General features: G+C 40.9%; 1 protein-coding gene across 1 annotated transcript; it reads right to left on the reverse strand.

Moving 5' to 3' along the window:
• Positions 1 to 6,612: 6,612 nt before the first annotated feature.
• Positions 6,613 to 25,016, reverse strand: LOC135525879 (prospero homeobox protein 1-like). Its single transcript, XM_064953829.1, has 5 exons — positions 24,904 to 25,016; positions 19,098 to 20,753; positions 17,107 to 17,216; positions 15,421 to 15,615; positions 6,613 to 7,501 (listed from the first exon to the last, which is right to left on the reverse strand). Exons 2-5 carry the CDS (start codon positions 20,656 to 20,658, stop codon positions 7,334 to 7,336), a joined length of 2,034 nt encoding a protein of 677 aa, XP_064809901.1. The 5' UTR covers positions 20,659 to 20,753; positions 24,904 to 25,016; the 3' UTR covers positions 6,613 to 7,333.
• Position 25,017: the final 1 nt, after the last annotated feature.

The raw sequence follows: 25,017 nt of genomic DNA on the forward strand, positions 1-25,017 counted from the left end.
ATTTAATGCTTAAGTTGACAGGCCTGTTGAAGGTCTGCAACATGCTACACAACACATGTTCAAGTATACATGTCATGTCCCATATGTGTTCAGGTACTGTATGTCTTTCCATTGTCCTTCACTCCATTATTCACAGCTTCAATAATACACTATATATACAAAAGTATGTGGACACCCCTTTCAAATTAGTGGATTCGGCTATTTCAGCCACACCCGTTGCTGACAGGTGTATACAATCGAGCCATGCAATCTCCATAGACAAACATTGGCAGTATAATGGCCTTACTAAGGAGCTCAGTGACTTTCAACGTGGCAGTGTCATAGGATGCGACCTATCCAACAAGTCAGTTTGTAAGTGCTGTTATTGTGAAGTGGAAACGTCTCGGCGCAACAACGGCACAAGGCCACACAAGCTCACAGAACAGGACCGAGAGTGCTGAAGCGCGTAGCATGTAAAAATCGTCTGTCCTTGGTTGCAACACTCACCACCGAGTTCCAAACTGCCTCTGGAAGCAACGTCAGCACAAGAACTGTTGGTCGGGAGCTTCACAAAATGAGTTTCCATGACGGAGCAGCCGCACACAAGCCTAAGATCACCATGCGAAATTTCAAGCGCCCACTGTAGTGGTGTAAAGCATGCGACTATTGAACTCTGGAGCAGTGGAAACCTGTTCTCTGGAGTGATGAATCACGCTTCACCATCTGGCAGTCCGACGGATGAATCTGGGTTTGGCAGATGCCAGGAGAATGCTACCTGCCCGAATGCATGGTGCCAACTGTAAAGTTTAATAATGGTCTGGGCTGTTTTTCAGCCCTTGACTGGCCTGCCCTGACCTCAACCCCATCAAACACCTTTGGGATGAATTGGAATGCAAACTGTGAGCCAGGTCTAATCACCCAACATCAGTGCCCGACCTCACTAATGCTCTTGTGGCTGAATGGAAGCGAGTCCCCTCAGCAATGTTCCAACATCTAGTGGAAAGCCTTCCCAGAAGAGTGGAGGCTGTTATCGCAGCAAAGGGGGACCAACTCTATGTTAATGTCCATGATTTTGGAATGAGATGTTCGACGAGCACACTTTTGGTCATGTCGTGTATTTTGAAACTCTTAGGTCAACAGTCCACTGTAAGTAATGCATAGCCAGTCAACAGCGCCATACTCAGGGGATGCTGTGGCCACAGGGGAAGCCATATGGAGCTATCTCCTCCACTCTCCCCAGCCCGGTTCAGACATGTCAGCTGGGTCCTAATCATGCATTTTTCTGCATGATGAGAGAGCTGGATTATCTGTGCCAAGCCAACCACTGTGCCCTGGGGTGCTCCCCACTCTACAACCAACCCGGGGATGAATATGGCATTTTTCAAGGACTAAACCCACCCTCGTCCCACACACAGTCACCTCTCTCACCCACCCCCGAGAGGACAGCAAAAGTCTCCCATGTGCATAGAGTAGAAATAAACTGCAGTCCATATTTTCATTGGGGGAAAGTGAACCCAATTTACACGCTGCTCCATTTGAGATGAACGCTTCACTATTCCCCCACCAGGAATCTTCCCCAGATTTCTCCTTTGTGTCCTGCATTATTGTTGAAATAAATAACCTTTCAGTACAATCAGTGTGGGGATCTTCACTTGAATTATCGGCCTGTAGATAGCTCACTCATGATCTGCTTCTAGATCCATTAACTATCCAGGGAAGTGATTTATTGGCGAAGGGGAAGAAAAAATAGATGGAGAAGAGGGAGCAAAACAGTGGATTCAGAAAGACAATAGTGCCCTCTACTGGTTAGTAATGATAACATCTTACATCTTATAACTTCTTACATGGGGATACACAGCAGTTGGAAATGATAGTATCTCAATTTGTGTCTGTAAAAAATAATTTAAACCTCTTATTTCTGTATAAATACAAGCTGTTCTCACCCCATAATGTTCATTTACTGAAAGGAACCAATCCAAAAGAGTAACCTCTCAGAGGGGACTCTCATTCCCTCTCACTGAACAACCATCATCTTGGATATAGGCTACAGACAGATTTGAGAAAGAGACATGAGTGGTTATGCAAAATCATGATGAAAAACAGTCTCTCTGCGTTTCTCACAAGCGCTTCAGAGATCAATATTTGACTGAGGAATCCTCCCAGTTGGCCACATCAGTGTAGCCTGATGGCCCAATCAACACCAGGACCTGCGTGGTATTATGGTGGGAAGAACAGAGCACTCAATGATGGGCAGGGGCATGCGCTAGCCCCACCGCCCTCCCCCTCTCTTCCCAGTCCCTTCTTCCCCACACTCCTGTGATGTGTCGTTACACGCCTGGCTGGCTCCTCTTCCATGACAGACTGTTACTTCCTGGAGCGTAAACGCATTTGATTGTTAACATCTGGGCCATTACAATTGCAAACTAGGACTCTGTACATCAATCAGGAAGTGATTTCAAAACAAAGAGACCGTCCTCCAATCCATCTATTGGGAAGCGGGGGCATTACATGCTCCTGTAATCCCGGCTAATTAGCGGGATAATGGGAATGAGATTTATGAATCTGCCGAGGAGAGTGGAGGTGCGAGGGCACACTCAAATTAGCAGGGATGCACGCCAGAGCCGCAATAAACTGGGTGAGCTTTTTGCAGTGTTGTTTTTTTTATCAACTTCACTCGGTCTGTCAATCTCTCTGTGTCTATTTTGTGAAACCTCATGCTGGTGGGACCAAGTTAAATGTGTTAATTAACATAAAATAACCATGGTTATATGACAAACCACTTCAAATGGAAAGTGTCTACGATGAACTTATTTCCTTCCTTCTTGAGGTGGATTGTCATATAACCATTTGAAACCTCTGTTATTACCATGTCCCACTGCAGGCCATTGTTATCTAACACTGATGTATGGTGATCATCCTGGCCATAGTGACAAAGAGAGAAGAGCCCAATACTTATTCCACTCATAATGAATCCATTGAGTTATCCGTGAAGGTATTATTCCCAACTCACCAGCAGTGGCTCTCGGCTGTAGAGGGGGTGAGGAACAGAGAACACTGACATATGGCGTTTTCTCAGATGGATAAACAGATGAAGAGAGAGATAGGGCTACAGTATCTCCCTCCCTCTCTGATCCTGAGCCTTGGTTTGTTTATCCTAAAACAGGTGGGGCAGAGGACATGACCTCCAACCCCTTTTGTCTGCTAGACTTTCTCACAGGATGAGAGGTGGGAGGTCAAGTAGGACACCATCACACCATGTAGGGGGTATTGTTCTTCCATACCAGAAGTTACTACAACAATTGTCAACATTTCAGAACACCAAACCAGAGAGCAGTTTGCTATTATTTTGTCAGAATGGTACATTTCCCTCAGTAACTAATCCAGCTGTCATGCTAATCCAAGTGGAGTCCAGTTCTCTCAGGGCTGTATAACTTTGTGAGGGAGAGAGTGGGGGAGAGAGTGAGTGAGGCAGAGCATTGTCCCTGGTGCCACTCTGCAGGCTGCCCTCCCTCCCCAGTGGCCACAGAGCCCTGACCTTGCCTGGCGGCGGGGTACATCAACCATTAAAGCTCGGCATTCTGATAAGGCCATTTCTTTTCCTTCAGCATCTCTTTAATGTCATCCCTGAAATATGAAGTCATTAGACGATATTAAAACAGTGCTGACAAACTAATTAACAGAAGACATTATACGGGATGGGCTCGATTAATCCGCGTTAATTGCTCTTTTAAATGGGGGCTCCAATTAAAATTAATAAAGATTTACCGGTGATCACACAAAACTATGCCAAGGAGTGGCTGTCTGAAGGGCAGCCGAAAGTCAGCCTCTTCCATTCTCAAGTTTGCCTTCCTGTGCTCCCTACGCCCTCCCAGTGTGAGCGTGCCAAAGAGACCATATCTTGGAGTAAGAAATGGAGGATTAAGGATAATAACCATCCCAGTGACACCGCTTTGCTCCTATTGTGTTCTCTGGTGTTTGCTCCCGGCTTTGTCTACCACACCCAGCTGAGGCTAGATGTGCTTGCAGTGTTTACTGTAATATCAAAAGGACGTTGCACCACACATACATCAATGCATTTACACAAAACTGTTGTTATTTCATCACGGTACCTGAACATTTATATAAAACTGTTGTTATTTCATCACGGTACCTGAACATTTATATAAAACTGGTGTTATTTCATCATGGTACCTGAACATTTATATAAAACTGTTGTTACTTCATCATGGTACCTGAACATTTATATAAAACTGTTGTTACTTCATCATGGTACCTGAACATTTATATAAAACTGTTGTTACTTCATCACGGTACCTGAACATTTATATAAAACTGTTGTTACTTCATCACGGTACCTGAACATTTATATAAAACTGTTGTTACTTCATCATGGTACCTGAACATTTACATAAAACTGTTGTTACTTCATCATGGTACCGGAACATTTATATAAAACTGTTGTTATTTCATCACGGTACCTGAACATTTATATAAAACTGTTGTTACTTCATCACAGTACCTGAACATTTATATAAAACTGTTGTTACTTCATCACGGTACCTGAACATCTTTCGGGGGGGGGGGCTCTTTTCTTACGTTTATGGAACCTGGCACAAAATTACCGACAGTAAGTCAGTGTTGAATTATGGAATCCATAATAATGGTTGCTACTATGATCATTTCAAGGTGAAGAAACATCCACATGGACGACTGTTTTTTCACATTCATATTTGTATCTGTTGTGAAAATCAAAAAGTTTGGAGGATCGGCTCAGGTCCAGTGTTGCAACAGTATTGTTACAGTAATCAGGGCAAACCTGTGTGGAGACTTTTACAACATGACTGTGTCACTGTGTAAGAACGTTTTGTTTGATTGCTAAATGATAAAAGAAAACAAATCATGTTGGGAGAATAACACGGTATGCATGCTATGAACTAGCACATCAAAGGCCAGGCATCAAATAATAGAAGGGAGATCTTGGTCAGTACCCTAATTGAGCCGAGACCTCTCAATGTTACTTCAGTGATCCACTAGATGGCACTGTTTCTCTATTGAATGATCCTTTACTGTGTCCCTCTGTGAGATTCCCTCTATATTCACGTTCTCTGTTTTTAAAGATATATACACATATCTTCACAAGTCTCCATGAAGACACTACCATGACAATTTTACAATATGTAAATGTAGGGGCATTTTTTAATTAAATTGCTTTTCGTTATTGCTTCTTGATTAGAGGGTGTTTCTTAATTAACAAACAAGCACAGCCAGCTCTACCCACATGGTCCCTCCTCTCTTTCTAAAATTTGGGGTAACATTGTTCAAATAAGTAGGGATATTTACATTATATAAACCTTAGAATTATACTAAAATTCAACTCGTTTTCTTTTCTCATTTAGAATTTTCTTGCTTTTCCCCTACCCTATATATTTTCTATTCCTTTGCGGTCACACTGGGAGCTTCAGCACAGTAAGCCCTGGAGGCAGTTGGACATTTGAGACAATTCTCTTTGTTTTCTTTCATCGTATCAGGCACCAAGTCTTATGCTGAAAATGTCATAACAAATTAATTTGAACAAAGTACTTTAGTTCAACCGGTGGCTTTTTAATTGAGTTGAAATGTTAAATCAATTTACGGAAGAAGATTGATCTAATTGAAAATAAATGTCTATTAAATGATTACCTAGGTTGGTATACTCCACTCCTTCTCATAAAGCTAATCAAACAAATGTTTTAATTTCTTAAATGTTATCATTTCAGATGTAATTGGTGCTTGGGTGCCTAACAGGTTTTCCAATTAAATGTTTGTTTTGTGAAGTGCCAAAATGATTTAATACATTAACATGAAACAGTCTACTTTAATGAAGAGCTTCTACTTTCACAGTGTATGCAGACTCCTTTGTTTTTCTTTCTATTCAATTGTGTTTATAAGAAGTCAAAGCCTTATTGTATTTTTACAGCATGTTTTTCATACATTTAAGGGTATCATATTGATAGTCTTTTGATAGATTTATAATAAATGATGGCTGAATATCAAGTCAGGTTTGAAGTTGACAGGCTTCCATTGAGCTAACCACAGGAGGCCCTCTATCAGATAGCAGGGAGAGGAATCACGCCATTCATAGTTGTGGTGTCACCGTGTGTGTGTCTTTGTGAAGTGATTAACACGCTTTGAGCAAGCCGGTGCCTGGAAGAAAAAGTCAACGGTTTTGTGGAATTTTGCTTTGGTGGCACAACTCTGATATGAGGTCACATTGGGCATTACTCATTAGGAGGGAATGCATTGTGTCTGTTTTTAAGACAAGGCAGTTGTTCGCATCCACGCTGCCCACACAATTAATGCAATGTGAGCAACGTAGTCAGTAGGACTTTAATCAGATGTCTTTATGACATGGATTAGTGGCACCTTAGCAGCTCGGAATTGAGGCAGAATACTTTCAATATGGTGTTACAAACAGTAGTAGTAAAAATATGAACAAAATGTACTAAATGTTTGGTGATGACTGAAATGAATTGTGAAATAATTCAATAAAATAAAATAGTGATTATTTCCATCTATTTATATTTAAGTAATTTCATTAGACAACCTCATCCAGAGTGACTAATCAGTGATATAAAAGACATCTCAAGATGAAGTAAGTGCATCTTTATTCTATCAGCAGAACTATCAAATAACCACTCAGAAAATGGTGTCTCTGGAATTGAGTTGACAATAGGCAGTAGACTATAGAAATAGGCACAAAACATCTAAACATAACTTTGTACTTTTTTTGTACATACAATTTTTTCTCAAACAATTGGTTCTTTGTGGTCGCTTGCAATATTTACATGCTATTAGGTTAATACATTTAGCGTATTCACATTTCCATATAACACTTGCTACAAAATCATCCAAAACCGCATGTCCATTAGGAACCATAAATCAAATATGTATAGAAAGTACCATTTTGTTCACATTTGTAAGTCTATCAGACCTAGCAAGTACACTACAGTACTAAACCACTGCCCTTAAATATCACTACATCTACAAACATGCAACTACATCTTGTCTTAATTGAATCCTTATGGAGATACACAGAAACACTACGATCTGCTGTCAGCTAAGTTTTTAAAAAACTCCTAGGAGAGAGCTGGAGCAGTGCTATAAAGCTCACTGAGACTGTAAAAAGCTGTAAGTGCAGTAAGTAGGCTCCTATACTGCAGTGTATAATATGTCATTTACAACATAATCCATTTGTTCCTTGATTCTCTCACTAAAATCCAATGTATTGGCAAGATGTGTTAAAATTAGCACTTATTGTCATTGTATGACTGCAAAATGTCCTTCCTTCCTCGAGCATGGCTATTGTTTGCTCTGTCTATAGGCAGGTGGATGACTTGAACTCATCTGGTACATCACTGTCCAGTTTACAGATGACCTTGTAGATTGCCTTCTTCCAAGAGGGGTCAGAATCTTTGGCAGTTGAAATGGCGTTGAAAAACTCTTGGAGAGTAATTTCAGCAACCTCAAGGAATCTCTCAGGAACCTGTTGGTAGAGGGATCAAACGCGATGTTGTGCTTAAAGCCAAGTCTCAATTAATTACCTGCACTGAAACCAAGCAAAATCTAAACCAACAGCTTCTTTGATGTGAGTGACAAACCACCAGAGTGGATGGAAAGTGTGTTGTCTCATTGTTTACATAACTCTTTTGTACAGTGCTCTGAATCAACACTGTGGAACCTGGACCTACAAGCAGGGCCAGGTTAAAACAAGGGCTTACCGGGAGTGAAGCCCCTGGGCCCAGGCTAATCAATAATAATAATAATAATAATAATAATAATAATAACAACAATAATAATGTGTATATATACAGTACCAGGCAAAAGTTTGGACACACCTACTCATTCCAGGATTTGCCTTTATTTTTACTATTTTCTCAATTGTAGAATAATAGTAAAGACATCAAAACTATGAAATAACACATATGGAACCATGTAGTAACCAAAAAAGTATTAAACAAATAAAAATATATTTTATATTTCAGATTCTTCAAAGTAGCTTCCCTTTGCCTTGATGGTATCTTTGCACACTCTTGGCATTCTCTCAACCAGCTTCATGAGGTAGTCACCTAGAATGCATTTCAATTAACAGGTGTGCCTTGTTAAAAGTTACTTTTAACTTTTAGATTGTGTGATGGTGTGGGGGTGCTTTGCTGGTGATACTGTCGGTGATTTATTTAGAATTCAAGGAACATCTAACCAGCAAGGCTACCACAGCATTCTGCAGCGATATACCATACCACCTGGTTTGCACTTAGTGGGACTATCTATTCCACATCAAGTAACTCATGCAAGCAGTAAAAATAGATAAAAAAAAACAGATAAAAAACACCTTATGGAACAACACAAACATAGGCGCATACACACACACACACACACACACACACACACACACACACACACACACACACACACACACACACACACACACACACACACACACACACACACACACACACACACACACACACACACACGTACTATACACACACGTGCACATGTATTTTGTACTGTATATATGTGGTAGTGGTGGAGTAGGGGCCTGAGGGCACACAGTCTGAATGTAATGTCATGTTTTTAAAATTGAATTAATTGCCTTAATTTAGCTGGACTCCAGGAAGAAGGTCCACACTCCACCATTTTGTATTTATTATGGGGATCCGTAATAAATACAAATACAAACATGGAGTGCTGCATCAAATGATCTGGCCTTCACAATCACCCGACCTCAACCCAATAGAGATGGTTTGGGATGAGTTGGACCGCAGAGTGAAGGAAAAGAAGCCACGATTGTTGTAAAAGCATTCCTCATGAAGCTGGTTGAGAAAATGCCAAGAGTGTGCAAAGCTGTCATCAAGGCAAAGGGTAGCTACTTTGAAGAATCTAAAATGCAACATATATTTTGATTTGTTTAACACTTTTTTGGTTATTACATGATTCCATATGTGTTACTTCTTAGTTACAATGCAATGTAGAAAATAGTTTAAAAAATAAATAAAAACCCTTGAATGTGTACAGTTGAAGTCGGAAGTTCACATACAGCTTAGCCAAACACATTTAAACTCAGTATTTCACAATTCCTGACATTTAATCCTAGTAACAATTCCCTGTTTAGGTTAGTTAAGATCACCACTTTATTTTAAGAATGTGAAATGTCAGAATAATATTAGAGAGAATGATTTCTTTCAGCTTTTATTTATTTCATCACATTCCCAGTGGATCAGAAGTTTACATACACTCAATTAGTATTTGGTAGCATTGACTTTAAAATTCTTAACTTGGGTCAAATTTTTTCGGGTAGCCTTCCACAAGCTTTACATAATAAGTTGGGTGAATTTTGGCCCATTCCTCTCGACAGAGCTGGTGTAACTGAGTCAGGTGTGTATGCCGCAATATCTTGACTTTGTTGTCCTTAAGCCATTTTGCCACAACTTTGGAAGTATGCTTGGGGTCATTGTCCATTTGGAAGACCCATTTGTGACCAAGCTTTAACTTCCTGACTGACTTCTTGAGATGTTGCTTCAATATATCCACATAATTATCGTTCCTCATGTAGCCAGTCACTCCTGCAGCAAAGCACCCCCACAACATGATGATGCCACCCCCATACTTCACGGTTGGGATGGTGTTCTTCGGCTTGCAAGCCTCCCCCTTTTTCCTCCAAATATAACAATGGTTATTATGGCAAAATAGTTTTATTTTTGTTTCATCAGACCAGAGGACATTTCTCCAAAAAGTACGATCTTTGTCCCCATGTGCAGTTGCAAACCGTAGTCTGACATTTTTATGGCGGTTTCGGAGCAGTGGCTTCTTCCTTGCTGAGCGGCCTTTCAGGTTATGTTGATATAGGACTCGTTTTACTGTGGATATATACTTTTGTACCTGTTTCCTCCAGCATCTTCACAAGGTCCTTGCTGTTGTTCTGGGATTGATTTGCACTTTCGCACCAAAGTACTTTCATCTCTAGGAGACAGAACGCGTCTCCTTCCTGAGCGGTATGACTGCTGCGTGGTCCCATGGTGTTTATAATTATGTACTATTGTTTCTACAGATGAACGTGGTATTTTCAGGCGTTTGGAAATTGCTCCAAAGGATGAATCAGACTTGTGAAGGTCTACAATTTTTTTCTGAGGTCTTGGCTGATTTATTTTGTTTTCCACATGATGTCAAGCAAAGAGGCAGTGAGTTTGAAGGTAGGCCTTGAAATAAATCAACAGGTACACCTCCAATTGACTCAAATGATGTCAGAAGCTTCTAAAGCCGACATTATTTTCTGGAATTGTCCAAGCTGTTTAAAGGCACAGCCAACTTAGTGTATGTAAACTTCTGACTAGAGGTCGACCGAATAATTGGAATGGCCGATTAATTAGGGCCGATTTCAAGTTTTCATAACAATCGGAAATCAGTATTTTTGGGCGCCGATTTGCCGATTATTAAATTTTAAAAATATTTATTTTGTATACCTTTATTTAACTAGGCAAGTCAGTTAAGAACACATTCTTATTTTCAATGACGGCCTAGGAACGGTGGATGACAGATTTTCACCTTGTCAGCTCGGGGGATCCAATCTTGACCTTACAGTCAACTAGTCCAACGCAATAACGACATGCCTCTCTCTCGTTGTACTCCACAAGGAGACTGCCTGTTACGCGAATGCAGTAAGCCAAGGTAAGTTGCTAGCTAGCATTAAACTTATCTTATAAAAAACAATCAATCATAATCACTAGTTAACACACATGGTTGATGATATTACTAGATATTATCTAGCGTGTCCTGCGCTGCATGTAATCTGACTGAGCATACAAGCATACAAGTATTTAACTACCTGACTGAGCGGTGGTAGGCAGAAGCAGGCGTGTAAACATTCATTCAAACAGCACTTTCGTGTGTTTTGCCAGCAGCTCTTCGTTGTGCGTCAAGCATTGTGCTGTTTATGACTTCAAGCCTGAGGCTGGTGAAACCGAAGTGAAATGGCTGGCTAGTTAGCACGCACTAATAGCATTTCACACTTCACTCGCTCTGAGCCTTCTAGTAGTTGTTCCCCTTGCTCTGCATGGGTAACGCTGCTTCAATGGTGGCTGTTGTCATTGTATTGCTGGTTCGAGCCCAGGGAGGAGCGAGGAGAGGGACGGAAGCTATACTGTTACACTGGCAATACTAAAGTGCCTATAAGAACATCCAATAGTCAAAGGTTAATTAATTAAATACAAATGGTATAGAGGGAAAGAGTCCTATAATTCCTATAATAACTACAACCTAAAACTTACCTGGGAATATTGAAGACTCATGTTAAAAGGAACCACCGGCTTTCATATGTTCTCATGTTCTGAGCAAGGAACTTAAACGTTAGCTTTCTTACATAGCACATATTGCACTTTTACTTTCTTCTCCAACACTTTGTTTTTGCATTATTTAAAACAAATTGATCATGTTTCCTTATTTACTTGAGGCTAAATTGATTTTATTGATGTATTATATTAAGTTAAAATAAGTGTTCATTCAATATTGTTTTAATTGTCATTATTACAAAAAAAATTTAAAATAAATTGCCCGATTAATCGGTATCGGCTTTTTTGGTCCTCCAATAATCAGTATCGGTATCGGCGTTGAATAATCATAATCGGTGGACCTCTACTTCTGACCCACTGGAATTGTGATACAGTGAACTATAGGTGAAATAATGTGTCTGTAAACAATTGTTTGAAAAATTACTTGTGTCATGCACAAAGTAGATGTCCTAACTGACTTGCCAAAACTATAGTTTGTTAACGAGAAAATTGTGGAGTGGTTGAAAAACTAGTTTTAATGACTCCAACCTAAGTGTATGTAAACTTCCGACTTCAATTGTAGGTTTGTCCAAACTTTTGACTAGTACTGTATATACTGTATATATTATATATGTGGTATATATATATATATGTTTTTTTAATGCAACCATCAACCACAGGAATAACCCGTTCTCAATGAGTGTAGACAGCCTTATCACAGGAACATACAGGTATCTGCCAATATAAAGGAAACACCAACAGAGTGTCTGAAAAGGATGTTGGGCCACCACGAGCTGCCAGAACAGTTTCAGTGCACCTTGGCATAGACTTCACAAGTGGACCTAAACCATGCCAGGAAAGTATTCAGACCCCTACCCTTTTTCCACATTTTGTTAAGTTACAGCCTTATTCTAAAGTGGATTAAATAAATAAAAAAATACACACAATACCCCATAATGTCAAAGTGAAAATAGTTGTGTAGACATTTTTGCGAATTTATTAAATATAAAAAACAGAAAGAGCTTATTTACATAAGTTTTCAGATCCGTTGCTATGAGAATCAAAAATTGAGCTCAGGTGCATCCTTTTTCCATTGATCATCCTTGAAATGTTTCTACAACTTGATTGGAGTCCACCTGTGGTAAATTAAATTCACTGGACATGATTTGGAAAGGCACACACCTGTCTATATTAGGTCCCACAGTTGACAGTGCATGCCTGAGCAAAAATCAAGCCATGAGATTGAAGGAATTGTCCATAGAGCTCCCAGACAGGGTTGTATAATTTCTGATACATTGAAAGTCCCCAAGAACACAGTGGCCTCCATCATTCTTAAATGGAAGAAGCTTGGAACCACCAAGACTCTTCCTAGAGCTGTCTGTCTGGCCAAACTGAGCAATCGGGGGAGAAAGGCCTTGGTCAGGGAGGTGACCAAGAACCTGATGGTCATGCTGGCAGAGCTCCAGAGATCCTCTGTGGAGATGGGAGAACCTTCCAGAATGACAACCATCTCCGCAGCACTCCACCAGTCAGGCCTTTATGGTAGAGTGGTCAGACAGAAACCACTACTCAGTAAATGGCACATGACAGCCCACTTGGAGTTTGCCAAAAGGCACCTAAAGGACTCTTAGACCATGAGAAACAAGAATCTCCGGTCTGATGAAACTAAGATTGAACTCTTTGGCCTGAATGCCAAGCGTCACGTCTGGAGGAAACTTGGCACCATTCCTACAGTGAAGCATGGTGGTGGCAGCATCATGCTGTGGGGATGTTTTTCAGCTGCAGGGACTGGGAGACTAGTCAGGATTGTGGGAACAATGAACTGAGCAAAGTACAGAGAGACCCCTGATGAGAACCTGCTCCAGAGCGGGTTGGGGCGAAGGTTCACCTTCCAACAGGACAACGGCCCTAAGCACCCATCCAAGACAATGCAGGTGGCTTCGGGACAAGTTCCTGAATGTCCTTGAGTCTCCCAACCAGAACTCGGACTTGAACCAGATCGAACATCTCTGGAGAGACCTGAAAATAGCTGTGTAGTGACACTCCCCATCCAACATGACAGGGCTTGAGAGGATCGGCAGAGAAGAATGGGAGAAACTCCCCAAATACAGTTGTGTCAAGCTGGTAGCGTCATACCCAAGAAGACTCGAGGCTGTCATCGCTGCCAAAGGTGCTTCAACAAAGTGCTGAGTAAAGGGCCTGTATACTTATGTAAATGTGATATTTAAGTTTTTTAATAACTGCTTTTGCTTTGTCATTATGGGGTATAGTGTGTAGATTGACGAGGGAAATAAACAATTGAATACATTTTAGAATAAAGCTGTAATGTAACAAATGTGGGAAAAAATCAAGGGGTCTGACTAATTTCAGAATGCACTGTATACTTTATATGCCTCATTTCCTTTATTTTGGCAGTTACCAGTATGTCTACAGTTGGGAAGACTGCAGTTTGGGCAGCATGCGCTAAATATACAGCTTGTTGCATTGTGGCCATAGACATATAATTCATAGAAGGGTTTAGTAACGTCTTGCCCTGGCAATTTGACTGTTAAACTCATGGGTACAGTAGCAATGGATACCAGTCCTGACTTGAATAGGAACTGCCATCTATGGATTATTGTTCTATGGTTGGTTGCGGCTTTCGGTTTGCAGATTTCAAAATATAATCGCGGGTAAAACGTGCAGTTTGGAAAGAAAAGTTTGGGGTGCCTATAACAAACACAAAGCCCCGGGGCCTATGATTTCTTAATCCGGCCCTGCCTACAAGGACATTTTTAACACCCTTACTCACTTCAAAACAGACAGCTCCTTCACACTTTGTTCTCTATGCTCATAAAACAAATACAATGTCAGAATCATTAGCTGTCTGTAGTGGGATTCTCCTTTGACTTTGTAGCCTTGAACTTAGCTGTTCGGAAAGAGAGAAAGCACCAAGCCTTCCCAGGAATTTCACCCTGTTCTCAACACAGATCAACACAGATCAGGCTTGGATGCTGGGACAAGAATCTATTCGGTGCCATTATTTCCCATAGACCCGCTAACAGTCCAGTTGTTGGCATAACTTTTTTTTTCTCATCTCCCGACACAAAGCATCCCTGGGAAAGGAATGTCTTAGTCCCAAGGTAAAGAAAACGGTCTTGGTTCTTTCCCACCAATCAGCCTTCTCCCTCGGAATTCACAGCATCTTTCTCAGCATTCCGCATCAGTAGCAATCTGAGCCTCGCTCAGGCGTACTGGTCCTCTAATCCAGAGTTGTTTTAGTGGGATTCTGCAGCTTCCTCTTCCCACAGTTTGATAAAGCATTGCTCTAGAGTTTAGATAATGGCTGCAAAGGCTGTGCAGCCACAGGTGCAGTGACACATAGGTCAGGGCAAGGACACAGTCATACGTGACCACAACTAGGAGATAGCTGACCAGACCAGAACCACAGAGGTAGGAGATAGCTGACCAGACCAGAACCACAGAGGTAGGAGATAGCTGACCAGACCAGAACCACAGAGGTAGGAGATAGCTGACCAGACCAGAACCACCTAGGTAGGAGATTCCTGACCAGACCAGAACCACAGAGGTAGGAGATAGCTGACCAGACCAGAACCACAGAGGTAGGAGATTCCTGACCAGACCAGAACCACAAAGGTAGGAGATAGCTGACCAGACCAGAACCACAAAGGTAGGAGATACCTGACCAGACCAGAACCACAAAGGTAGGAGATACCTGACCAGACCAGAACCACAGAGGTAGGAGATTCCTGACCAGACCAGATCAGGAACAGGTTACTAGGAGGATAATTCTATGATATGCTAATGAAGGTGTATTACCCTAATACTACATCACTGTGTAATTTATCACATTCATGCCTAAACAACTTCATTGTTTTCCTCACTTTATGACTCATTTTAGTTTCAGGTCAAAAAGCACAGCATTGGCTGCATCAACTGAGGAGTGCTGATGAAAGCAGAATGAAAACACTGTTCCCATACATAAAGATAATTCAGTCAGCATTGACCATATTTTCTTTGAATACGTGCTGCAATTTACTTTGGAGAGGGAGGATGTTAATCTAATATGTAATAATCTAAAATCATGGAAAAACATTGACGAGCTTACATATGGTAAGATAAACACATTTTGACTTACCTGGAAGTCATTGGCTTTGTTGTAGTGCATGTTGAGGGCTCTGAACAACTCAGAGTCTCTGCTGATGGACATGTCTTTCACATCCGTGACCCCGTCCACTATGGCCTGGCGGGCAAACTTCTCCATCTGGATGTAGTAAAACTCCCGGAAGTTACTGAACCACTTGATGAGCTGAGAGGTGATGCAGCGATTGAACTAGAGACACAAGGGGACAACAAGTTGGGAAAAATTGACTGACATCGTTTACTCAGATTACGTGTCTTTATCGACCAAATAATCAAGTTGATGCAAGATGATCGAGAACCTACTCTATGTCAAAACCGTGTCTTTTCTCTTTTTCATATCGATTTACAAATCTGAGCTGGAATATAAATGTATTGTTTTGGGGAAAACCTTCCACAAGTGAATAAAGATCTATATTCAGTATGTACATAGTCGACAATCACCCAACCGCAACCCAATGGAGATGGTTTGGGATGAGTTGGACCGCAGAGTGAAGGAAACGAAGCCAACAAGTGCTCAGCATATGTGGGAACTCCTTCAAGACTGTTGGAAAAGCATTCCTCATGAAGCTGGTTGAGAGAATGCCAAATGTGTGCAAAGCTGTCATCAAGGCAAAGGGTGGCTACTTTGAGAATCTAAAATCTGAAATATATTTTTGCGTTACTATGTGATTTCATGTGTTATTTCATTGTTTTGATGTCTTCACTGTCTTCACTCTACAACGTAGAGAATAGTACAAATAAAGTAAAACCCTTGAATGAGTAGGTGTGTCCACAGTTTTGACTGGTACTGTATGTAAGCAATATGGATTGTGTTGGTCTGTCATTTTATTCAACGTTAATTGCTCTGATCTTTTCCCACCAACTTACTGAATAAAAAAACATCTGTCAAAGCCGTGTGTTTCTAAACTCAGTCTTGACATTAGCCTGGTTATTCTATCTCTTCATCCAGAAAGAAAGAAAAAAATGCCCAAGGGCTGGGCAGGCATCAAAGACGTTTATTTTCTCTGCTGCTATCGGACGGTGAGAAAGCCACAGTGCAGCGCAAGGACAGAAGGAAGCTTCCCTCTCAGTGACTCTGTCTGATAGGATGGAATCGGACACCAGGATTAGAACTGTCTTTTGTTCAGTGCCACTTCCCACCACAGGGTCGTGGGCAAGGAGGAGACGCAGTAGGCTGCTGGCTGCAGGCCTCCCTTCTGACCCTAGGGTCAGATAGAGTAGTGTGGAGGCCAGGCCTGGGCCCCAGACACAGACTGGCCCAAGCAGGACATGTCCTGGCCACGGTGGAAGGAGAGGGGACAGGAGAGGAAACACACAGGGCACACAGGAATACAGGATGCTAGGCCCAGTGCTCGCCTCACAGCCTGCCTGCATGTCTAAAACCTGCCCTGTATTGACGCAGAACGACAGTGGCTTTATTACAGTCTTTTGTCAGTCCATTTGCTGACTAGAGTGGCTTTTTAAAGAAAGAATGTCCCTCTATCTCCCTGGTCTATGCCCCAGGACATGCTACTGGCTTAACAGCTTTGTTTTTCTAAGCCATGTGTTCTTTTGTTTCCTTCCTCCGACCATTCTGTCCCAAAAATACATCAACAAGTATTCTGCAGGCAAATATGGTGATCATAGAACAAACCCATTAACATTAAATAACGTAATGTTAATTAATATTGTGTTAGCTTACCTTGACATCTGGAAAGAAGGTTTTCAGCACATTGGAGCTGGGATAACGGGTGTAGAAGAACATCAGCTTAGCTTTCTTCAGATGGTTGGGGGTTAGGCCTTCCTGAATGTGTCAATGTGTTAAGGCCACAAGTTCTGTCAGTCGATCACAATTAAATACAGTTCACATACACTGTACAAAGTGTTAATGGATTAGACTACTGAATTGCCTCTGTCTCCAATTAAAATTAATGACACTGAATAACAGCTCTGTGGCAGGGTAGCCTAGTGGTAAGAGCATTGGACTAGTATCCGGAAAGTTGCAAGTTCAAACCCCTGAGCTGACAAAGGTACAAATCTGTTGTTCTGCCCTTGAACAGGCAGTTAACCAATTGTTCCTAGGCCGTCATTGAAAATAAGAATTTGTTCTTAACTGACTTGCCTAGTTAAATAAAGATAAAATAAAAAAACCAGGAAGTCAATAATGACCCTACAACATTATAAACTAGATTTGGGATTTCAATTAGTCACTGCAGCTCTTACACCTAATGCCTAGTGATGGTGATTGTTTGGAAAATGCTTTGAATAGTAACTAGTTACTTGGTCATTTGAAGACATTTCCAGCTGGAAACGATGATTGAAGTATGATTTTTTTAGTATTAATCTGCTTCATCATGTTCCAAATAAAATCATACCTCAAGCAAAGTTTCTATTCAACTAGATCTTCAGAGGTCTTTCTTTCTGTAGCCCACGGCCACGCCTTAGGTAATACTTCCTTATCAGCAGGTCACAGCACACTATACATTTATTAGGGAATACAACCTTTGAAATAAGGAAGTTGGAATGAAAGATTGATGAGAAATTGTTCAAAGAGAACCACAGCTCTTTGTACAGTAAAGATAAAGCATATCCTCAGAGAGCCTAATACAATTCTTCTCCAAATCCTTACAACTAAGGACAATGACCACTTCTGACCACGGGCACAATCTTCACATCACTTAGAGTTGTTCAGTAGAGGTGAAAAAGAAATATGGCACAGGAGTTGGCTTACAACAGTTTACCTGTGATGTGCCGTTAACGTATCCAGTGATCAAACAATGCTTAACAACAGCAGCAGGGGACTATTAGCCTGTTTCTATCATAATGATTATGGGAAATAATTATGAATGTTTCGTTTGACAATGTGATTATATTAATTTATGATTAAAGTGATCATAATCATGATAAAATGCAGAGTGGTGTCATTGAAAATACTCTCACTGGATTATATTTATTGTTGGAATGTTTTTTTTTGTGTGTATGAACACATCTTTTGATGGCTGTGTATGTATCCAATATATACTCAAGAAGACAAGTGTTCTGGTAGGGAGGCACTTCTGCTTTCCACAGGCACTCAGCTCTGACCTTTCAGATGCACTCCTATCACACTGATGATAGAGAAATATATTCTGCACCTTTTCAAGTCTGAAAAAACACTGTTTCCTGGACAGAAACAGAAGCTTTCTCTGCCTTTGAAAATTGGCTTTTGTTCCTGACAATTCTTATCAAAGCCTTGTATTCCTTTTTATTTGTCTTTTTCTAGACTTAAAGTCATTACTCTGCTCAGATTAAAGAAGATGCTATAATTTTATTTTGGGTTAGCGAGATCAAAGAAAAAAATGATCCTTGAAGTCTGTATTAATGGAACTGCGCATGCTGCATTGAACCTCAACGAATCATTGTTCAACTGGAAAGGCAAAACAGAGGGAGTTTGTATAGTGGATTATATAATGATATGTAGATACATAATATCAGATAACTTAATATTAGTAAACACATCTAGGATTATTAATACAGTGTACATAATGCTCTATGTCATTGTTTTTTTTAAATATTCTATGAAACAGTTAATGCATACATCCATAGACTATATACTTGTAAATGCAATTCTACATTACTAAATCTATATCCTGACAAATGTTAGCTGGAACACTGCCACACTATGAGATTTTTTAGCCCAGTAAAAGGATATATTCAGAGACATGTAGGAGTTTCTCTCTGCCATGCTCTGCATGTCCCCACACTCCATCTTGACGTGAGGGAGACACAGACTGTCCACGGTCACTGGTCCTAGGCCTGATGTGCGAGGGTGGTGGGTCAGGTGGCTGGATGTCACTTTGGACCTCATGGCGATGGCATCCCAGGGCAGCTCCACAGAGTCTGGGGAGGTTCTGTCCATGGATGGGGTGACGCATGGGAGACCTCCGAAATTAGTGTGGGGCCCGTATTTGAGGAGGTGTTCCAGGATTTGACTGTCATGGAGAGGTGTGCTGTAGTTAAACTGGAATGGAGACTGGTGTAAGGGGTAAGGCCTCTTCACCGTCGGGGTAACTGAGCTAAGCTGGCTTAGGAGCGGCTTACGGACCACAAGAGACAGAGCCTCAGTCTGATCCTCAGGGCTGCAAGGCTCAGTGCTCTCGTAGTACTCTAGAGCCTGGGGTTTGACTGGCTCCTCAGTGTGTGATTGCTCCTGGTTACAGGCTACCTGGCCCTTCCTCTCAACTCCCAAGTCGATGTTCTCCGGGGTGTGACACATGCGCTGATAGGATGACTGGTTGAGCCCCGTGGAGGAGAGTTTCTTGAACACCATATCTACACTCTCACTCACCGCTTTGGAGAGCTCATGCTTCAGAGTCTCCTGTAGGTTCTTGCCTTCCTTTTGATGTGTCAGATAACTTCCGTCTTTCTTCACTCTGTCCTTACAGTCCCCTTTAGCTCCGTCATGCTTCCTCTCTAACTCTTCATCCATGTTTTTACGGAACCCAGACTCTTTGCTTGGTGTGGTGTCATCATGTTTTGCGCTGCTGGCTGTGTCTGTGCCATCTTTGTCCTCACGCTCAGTGTCTTCCTGGTTATAAACCTGCAAGAACTTCTCCTGGAGCTGTCTCAGGAGCCTCTGCATGCTCTGGAGCTGCTCCTTGAGCTTGTTGCACTCTTCATCCTTACTGCTGCTGCCACTGCTGCTACTGCTGCCTCTGTTAGCCAGAGCAGCAGCATTGAGACTGTGCTCCTGATGCTGGGGGAGCCTCTGTTTACGTTTGTTCTCCCTGTAGGCCTCTCTAGCCTCCCTGGTGTCTGACACAGCCCTCTCACTGTCCCCATGGAGCCTGCTGTTGGGAGACCCCGCCATGCCTCGGATTATGTTCTCCACACGGGCACGCTTGGCCTGGAGGTGATCACTCAGCGGCCTGTCCCCCTCAGGGCTGGCTCCATTTGAGAGGTGACTGCCTGGGGATGCAAATTCCGCCGTGCTGTCCTTGGAGGAGACACTGCTCTGGTCCTCCTGACTGGAGTCAGCCATGGTGGAGCTGGACACAGCAGAGGCCGGTAGGTAGAAGTGGCTTTCGTCCAGAGCCCTCTTGTTTTGGACAGTTTTGCGCAGGAGGTGGGAAATGATGGATCCATTGGAGTATGAGGTTAGAGGCTCATCGTACATGTTTCTGCGGAAGCAGGGGATCATGAGCTCAGCCTTGTCATCCTCCACACCGCCGTCACTGGGGTTGTGCATGTTCTGGTCAGGAAGGCTTAGGTTCATGCCCACTGTGAACCTTTTTATTGCTGTGTCGGGACACCTTAGAGTGAGTCACAATGAGATGAATGGACCACAGACTGCTCTGGAAATGCAGGTATCTGAAAAGCAAAGGATAAAACCTGAATACACCATAAATCTCTTATTCAGTACAGCATCTATAGCATGGGGTATATATGTGAACAGTATGCAACACTTAACAATATTTGGGGTTCAAATTATTATGTTTTGGGGAAAGTAGAATGCACGAGTACAAGTTAAACAGAACATAGAGCAGAGGGCTTGTACCAGAACACTTTGGTTACTAAATGTTAGTCGACAGTGCTCACTCATTTCTCTATTACATGCCATTTCAATTATATTCAACAGAGTTGATTGAATGTATATAATCATGGTGGGAAACAATAATCTGCTTCTTCCATTATGCTTATGACATCTTAAAGTGGTGATGCACAGAAATAAACTGCTACTCAAAAGAATTGAAAATATAACGCAATAGCCTCTCAACTTGACATTTCATCTGTGATCTTGTAATCACTACCTCGGTTAACAAACTTGTTACTACATATTCATAGCATGGAATGTCAAAGGTCACTCGTTATTAGATCATTATTTGGAGATCCTCAGATGTATAAGAGAAATCTCTAAGAACTCAAGGCACAGGGGAGTGCACAGTTGTGTCTCCCTTTCATCTTGGCTTGGACATAGTCAATATGAATGATAAAAAGAATAACAGTTTTACTCATGAAAGGTATTATTTAATCAGAATATGAAAGGCAAGAAAAGATTCTGAAAAAACACACAAAGGATCAATCTACAGTACCAGTCAAAAGTTGACACACCTACTCATTCGAGGGTTTTTCATAATTTGTACTATTTTCTACATTGTCGAATGATCGTGAAGACATCAACACTATGAAATAACACATATGGAATCATGAAGTAACCAAAAAAGTATTAGTAGCCACCCATTGCCTTGATGACAGCATTACACACTCTTGGCATTCTCTCAACCAGCTTCATGAGGTAGTCACCTGGAATGCATTTCAATTAACAGGAGAGCCTTGTTAAAAGTTAATTTGTGGAATTTCTTTCCTTCTGAACGCGTTTGAGCCAATCAGTTGTGTTGTGACAAGGTAGGGGTGGTATACAGAAGATAGCATTATTTGGTAAAAGACCAAGTCCATATTATGGCAAGAACTGCTCAAATAAGCAAAGAGAAACGACAGTCCATCATTACTTCAAGACATGAAGGTCAGTCAATCCGGAAAATGTCAGTAAATTCAAGAACTTTGAAAGTTTCTTCAAGTGCAGTCGCAAAAACCATCAAGCGCTATGATGAAACTGGCTCTCATGAGGACCGCCACAGGAAAGGAAGACCCAGAGTTACCTCTGCTGCAGAGGATAAGTTCATTAGAGTTAACTGCACCTCAGATTGCAGCCCAAATAAATGTTTCATAGAGTTCAAGTAACAGGCACATCTCAACATCAACTGGTCAGAGGAGACTGCGGGAATCAGGCCTTCATGGTCAAATTGCTGCAAAGAAACCATAACTAAAGGACACCAATAAGAAGAAGAGACTTGCTTGGGCCAAAAAACATGAGCAATGGACATTAGACTGGTGGAAATTTGTACTTAGGACAAAGATTGTGAGTATTTTGGTTCCAACCGCCATGTCTTTGTGAGACGCAGAGTAGGTGAACAGATGATCTCTGCATGTGTGGTTCCCACTGTGAAGCATGGAGGAGAAGGTGTGATGGTGTGGGGATGCTTTGCTGGTGACACTGTCGGTGATTTATTTAGAATTCAAGGCAAACTTAACCAGCATGGCTACCACAGCATTCTGCAGCGATACGCCATCCCATCTGGTTTGCGCTTAGTGGGACTATTGTTTGTTTTTCAAAAGGACAATGACCCAAAACACACCTCCAGGCTGTCTAGGGCTATTAGATCTTGAAGGAGAGTGATGGAGTGCTGCATCAGATGACCTGGCCTCCACAATCACCCAACCTCAACCCAATTGAGATGGTTTGGGATGAATTGGACCACAGAGTGAAGGAAACGCAGCCAACAAGTGCTCAGCATATGTGGAAACTCCTTCAAGAATGTTAGAAAAGCATTCCTCATGAAGCTGATGGAGAGAATGCCAAGAGTGTGCAAAGCTGTCATCAAGGCAAAGGGTGGTTACTTTGAAGAATTTAAACTATAACATATATTTTGATTTGTTTAACACTTTTTTGGTTACTACATGATTCCATATGTGTTATTTCATAATGTTGATGTCTTCACTATTATTCTACAATGTAAAAAATAGTAAAAATAAAGAGTAGGTGTCTCCAAACTTTTGACAGATACTGTATATTATTAAGGGGAAAATAAATTAATTCATGTGTTTATCTCTCATTTGCATTCAATTGTAGTTTCTTTGTAAATTGATTTATTCCAATGTGTGGATCATGTTATTGCATATTTCTTTAATCTCTGTAATAACAGCATGTTAAGATAGCTAGTAAAAATGTCTCCTGGTAAAAACATGCATCGATCAAATTTACCACAATCACTATTAATTACACATTACAAATGACAGAATTGCATTCTATAAAAACAACACACAACGAATGTATATTTCCCCAAGCCCTCATGTGATAAATCTTTTGTTTTACATAAGTGAGTAAATAGCCTTATAGCCAGTATGGACATTTTCTTTGCAATAACTTTTTTTGGAGGGAGAAACACAACAAAATAAAAATACAAATAATCTTATGCCCACTATGACTACAGAAAGTTGGAAAAATAGACATCCTCAATAAATACAGTGAAGTCATTCATATTCCACTTACAGCACGATTTTAATGTATAATTTACAACACATTGCACATTGTGTAGGCTACCTGGTGTATGGCAGTGACTGAAGAACTGGTAGAGTCTCTATACTTGATTTACAATTTGAGGATGGATTATTTTCTCTTTATTGGATGGAAACGCTTTCTGTCGTTTGTTGAATCATCCTTACAACTTTTTTAGTAAGGTTATCTAATAGGAGAGTATTTTTCTTTAGGCAATTAATGATTATCAAGTACATTTAATTGGATCAATCACAAACGTGGCATGATATTCTAACATAATAGTAAATGTAGCCTATAGCCTACGTCCATCTGCATGGAAATGACAGAACTATCCATAAAACTATAGTTAATCAATTATCGAGTTATTAATATATTTTTAAACAAGACAAACATAACAAAATGTTACAGTGCAGCATGTAATCTGTAGTGAAAAGTAGTCTATAAGTGCTCATTGAGAGTTTTTGTATGTCAAATGTTTAATCAATAAGCCTAAAGTGTGAATAAGATTTGCTTAAAAACACAAAACAAACGTGCCTTTATTTACTGAGTTAATGATATACACACAAAAAAACGTCAAGAATTCAACATAGCTGAAATCATAAGCAACCAATTAATTTGCATGTGGACGATGCTGACATCAACTAACAATAAGGTCAACAATCATAGCCTTTAGTTGTGAAACTAAGGATGTAGCTGCGAAATGTAGGCTTAGTAGTCATCCTGAGAATGTCCCAAAGTAAACGAGCACACAGAACGCGCACCTTACCTGTTGCGTGGAGTAGGGTCGAGTTGATACACTGGTAGATACACTGAAAATGAATGTGATGAGAGCTGGAGCTACTGTCAATGCATCAAAAAGAAACAGAGGCGTGGCCTCGGAGTTGACTCAACTCTGAGGCCAAGGATGATTTTTAAATTTCATTTCAACGTTATTTAACTGGGCAAGTCAGTTAAGAACAAATGACGGCCTTCCCCATCATTCAAAACAAATCCATCATTCAAAACAAATCCTCAATAGAACTAATTAGTTGAGCTAATATTAGTTGTTTAATAGATATTATTTTGTCATTTTCAACAAATCTATGTATTGGCATAATGTGGGAATATTTCAGAGTGGTGAGTTTGAGGACAATTTGCAAGAAAACTGATTATGAAATGAGAAGAAACTGTATGCTACAATTTGTGTTGAGCTGATAGGCACTCACTTTATTGAGTGTAGACTAGATATCACATTATCAGTGATTTAATGGCCCTACCATTTTTAAAGCTATATTACACATTAATAAACTGACATAAAATACAAATAAATAATCTTATTATGTAATTATCCAATCCTATTTAGGAATAGATGAGGAAAAATCAAACATGCATTATGCAAATGTATTGTAAGTTATTTTCACTCACTGAGCCACTAGCTTTTCCACAGTGGATCCTTTTTTGGGACATGCCTTTGATCAATCCCCTCTTTAGTTGTGGCTCTTGGTTCCTCCCACACTGCTTCCGCCTTTAACAGGTTTT

Source organism: Oncorhynchus masou, chromosome 32 (assembly GCF_036934945.1).
Source record: "Oncorhynchus masou masou isolate Uvic2021 chromosome 32, UVic_Omas_1.1, whole genome shotgun sequence".
NCBI classification, from domain to species: Eukaryota; Metazoa; Chordata; class Actinopteri; order Salmoniformes; family Salmonidae; genus Oncorhynchus; species Oncorhynchus masou.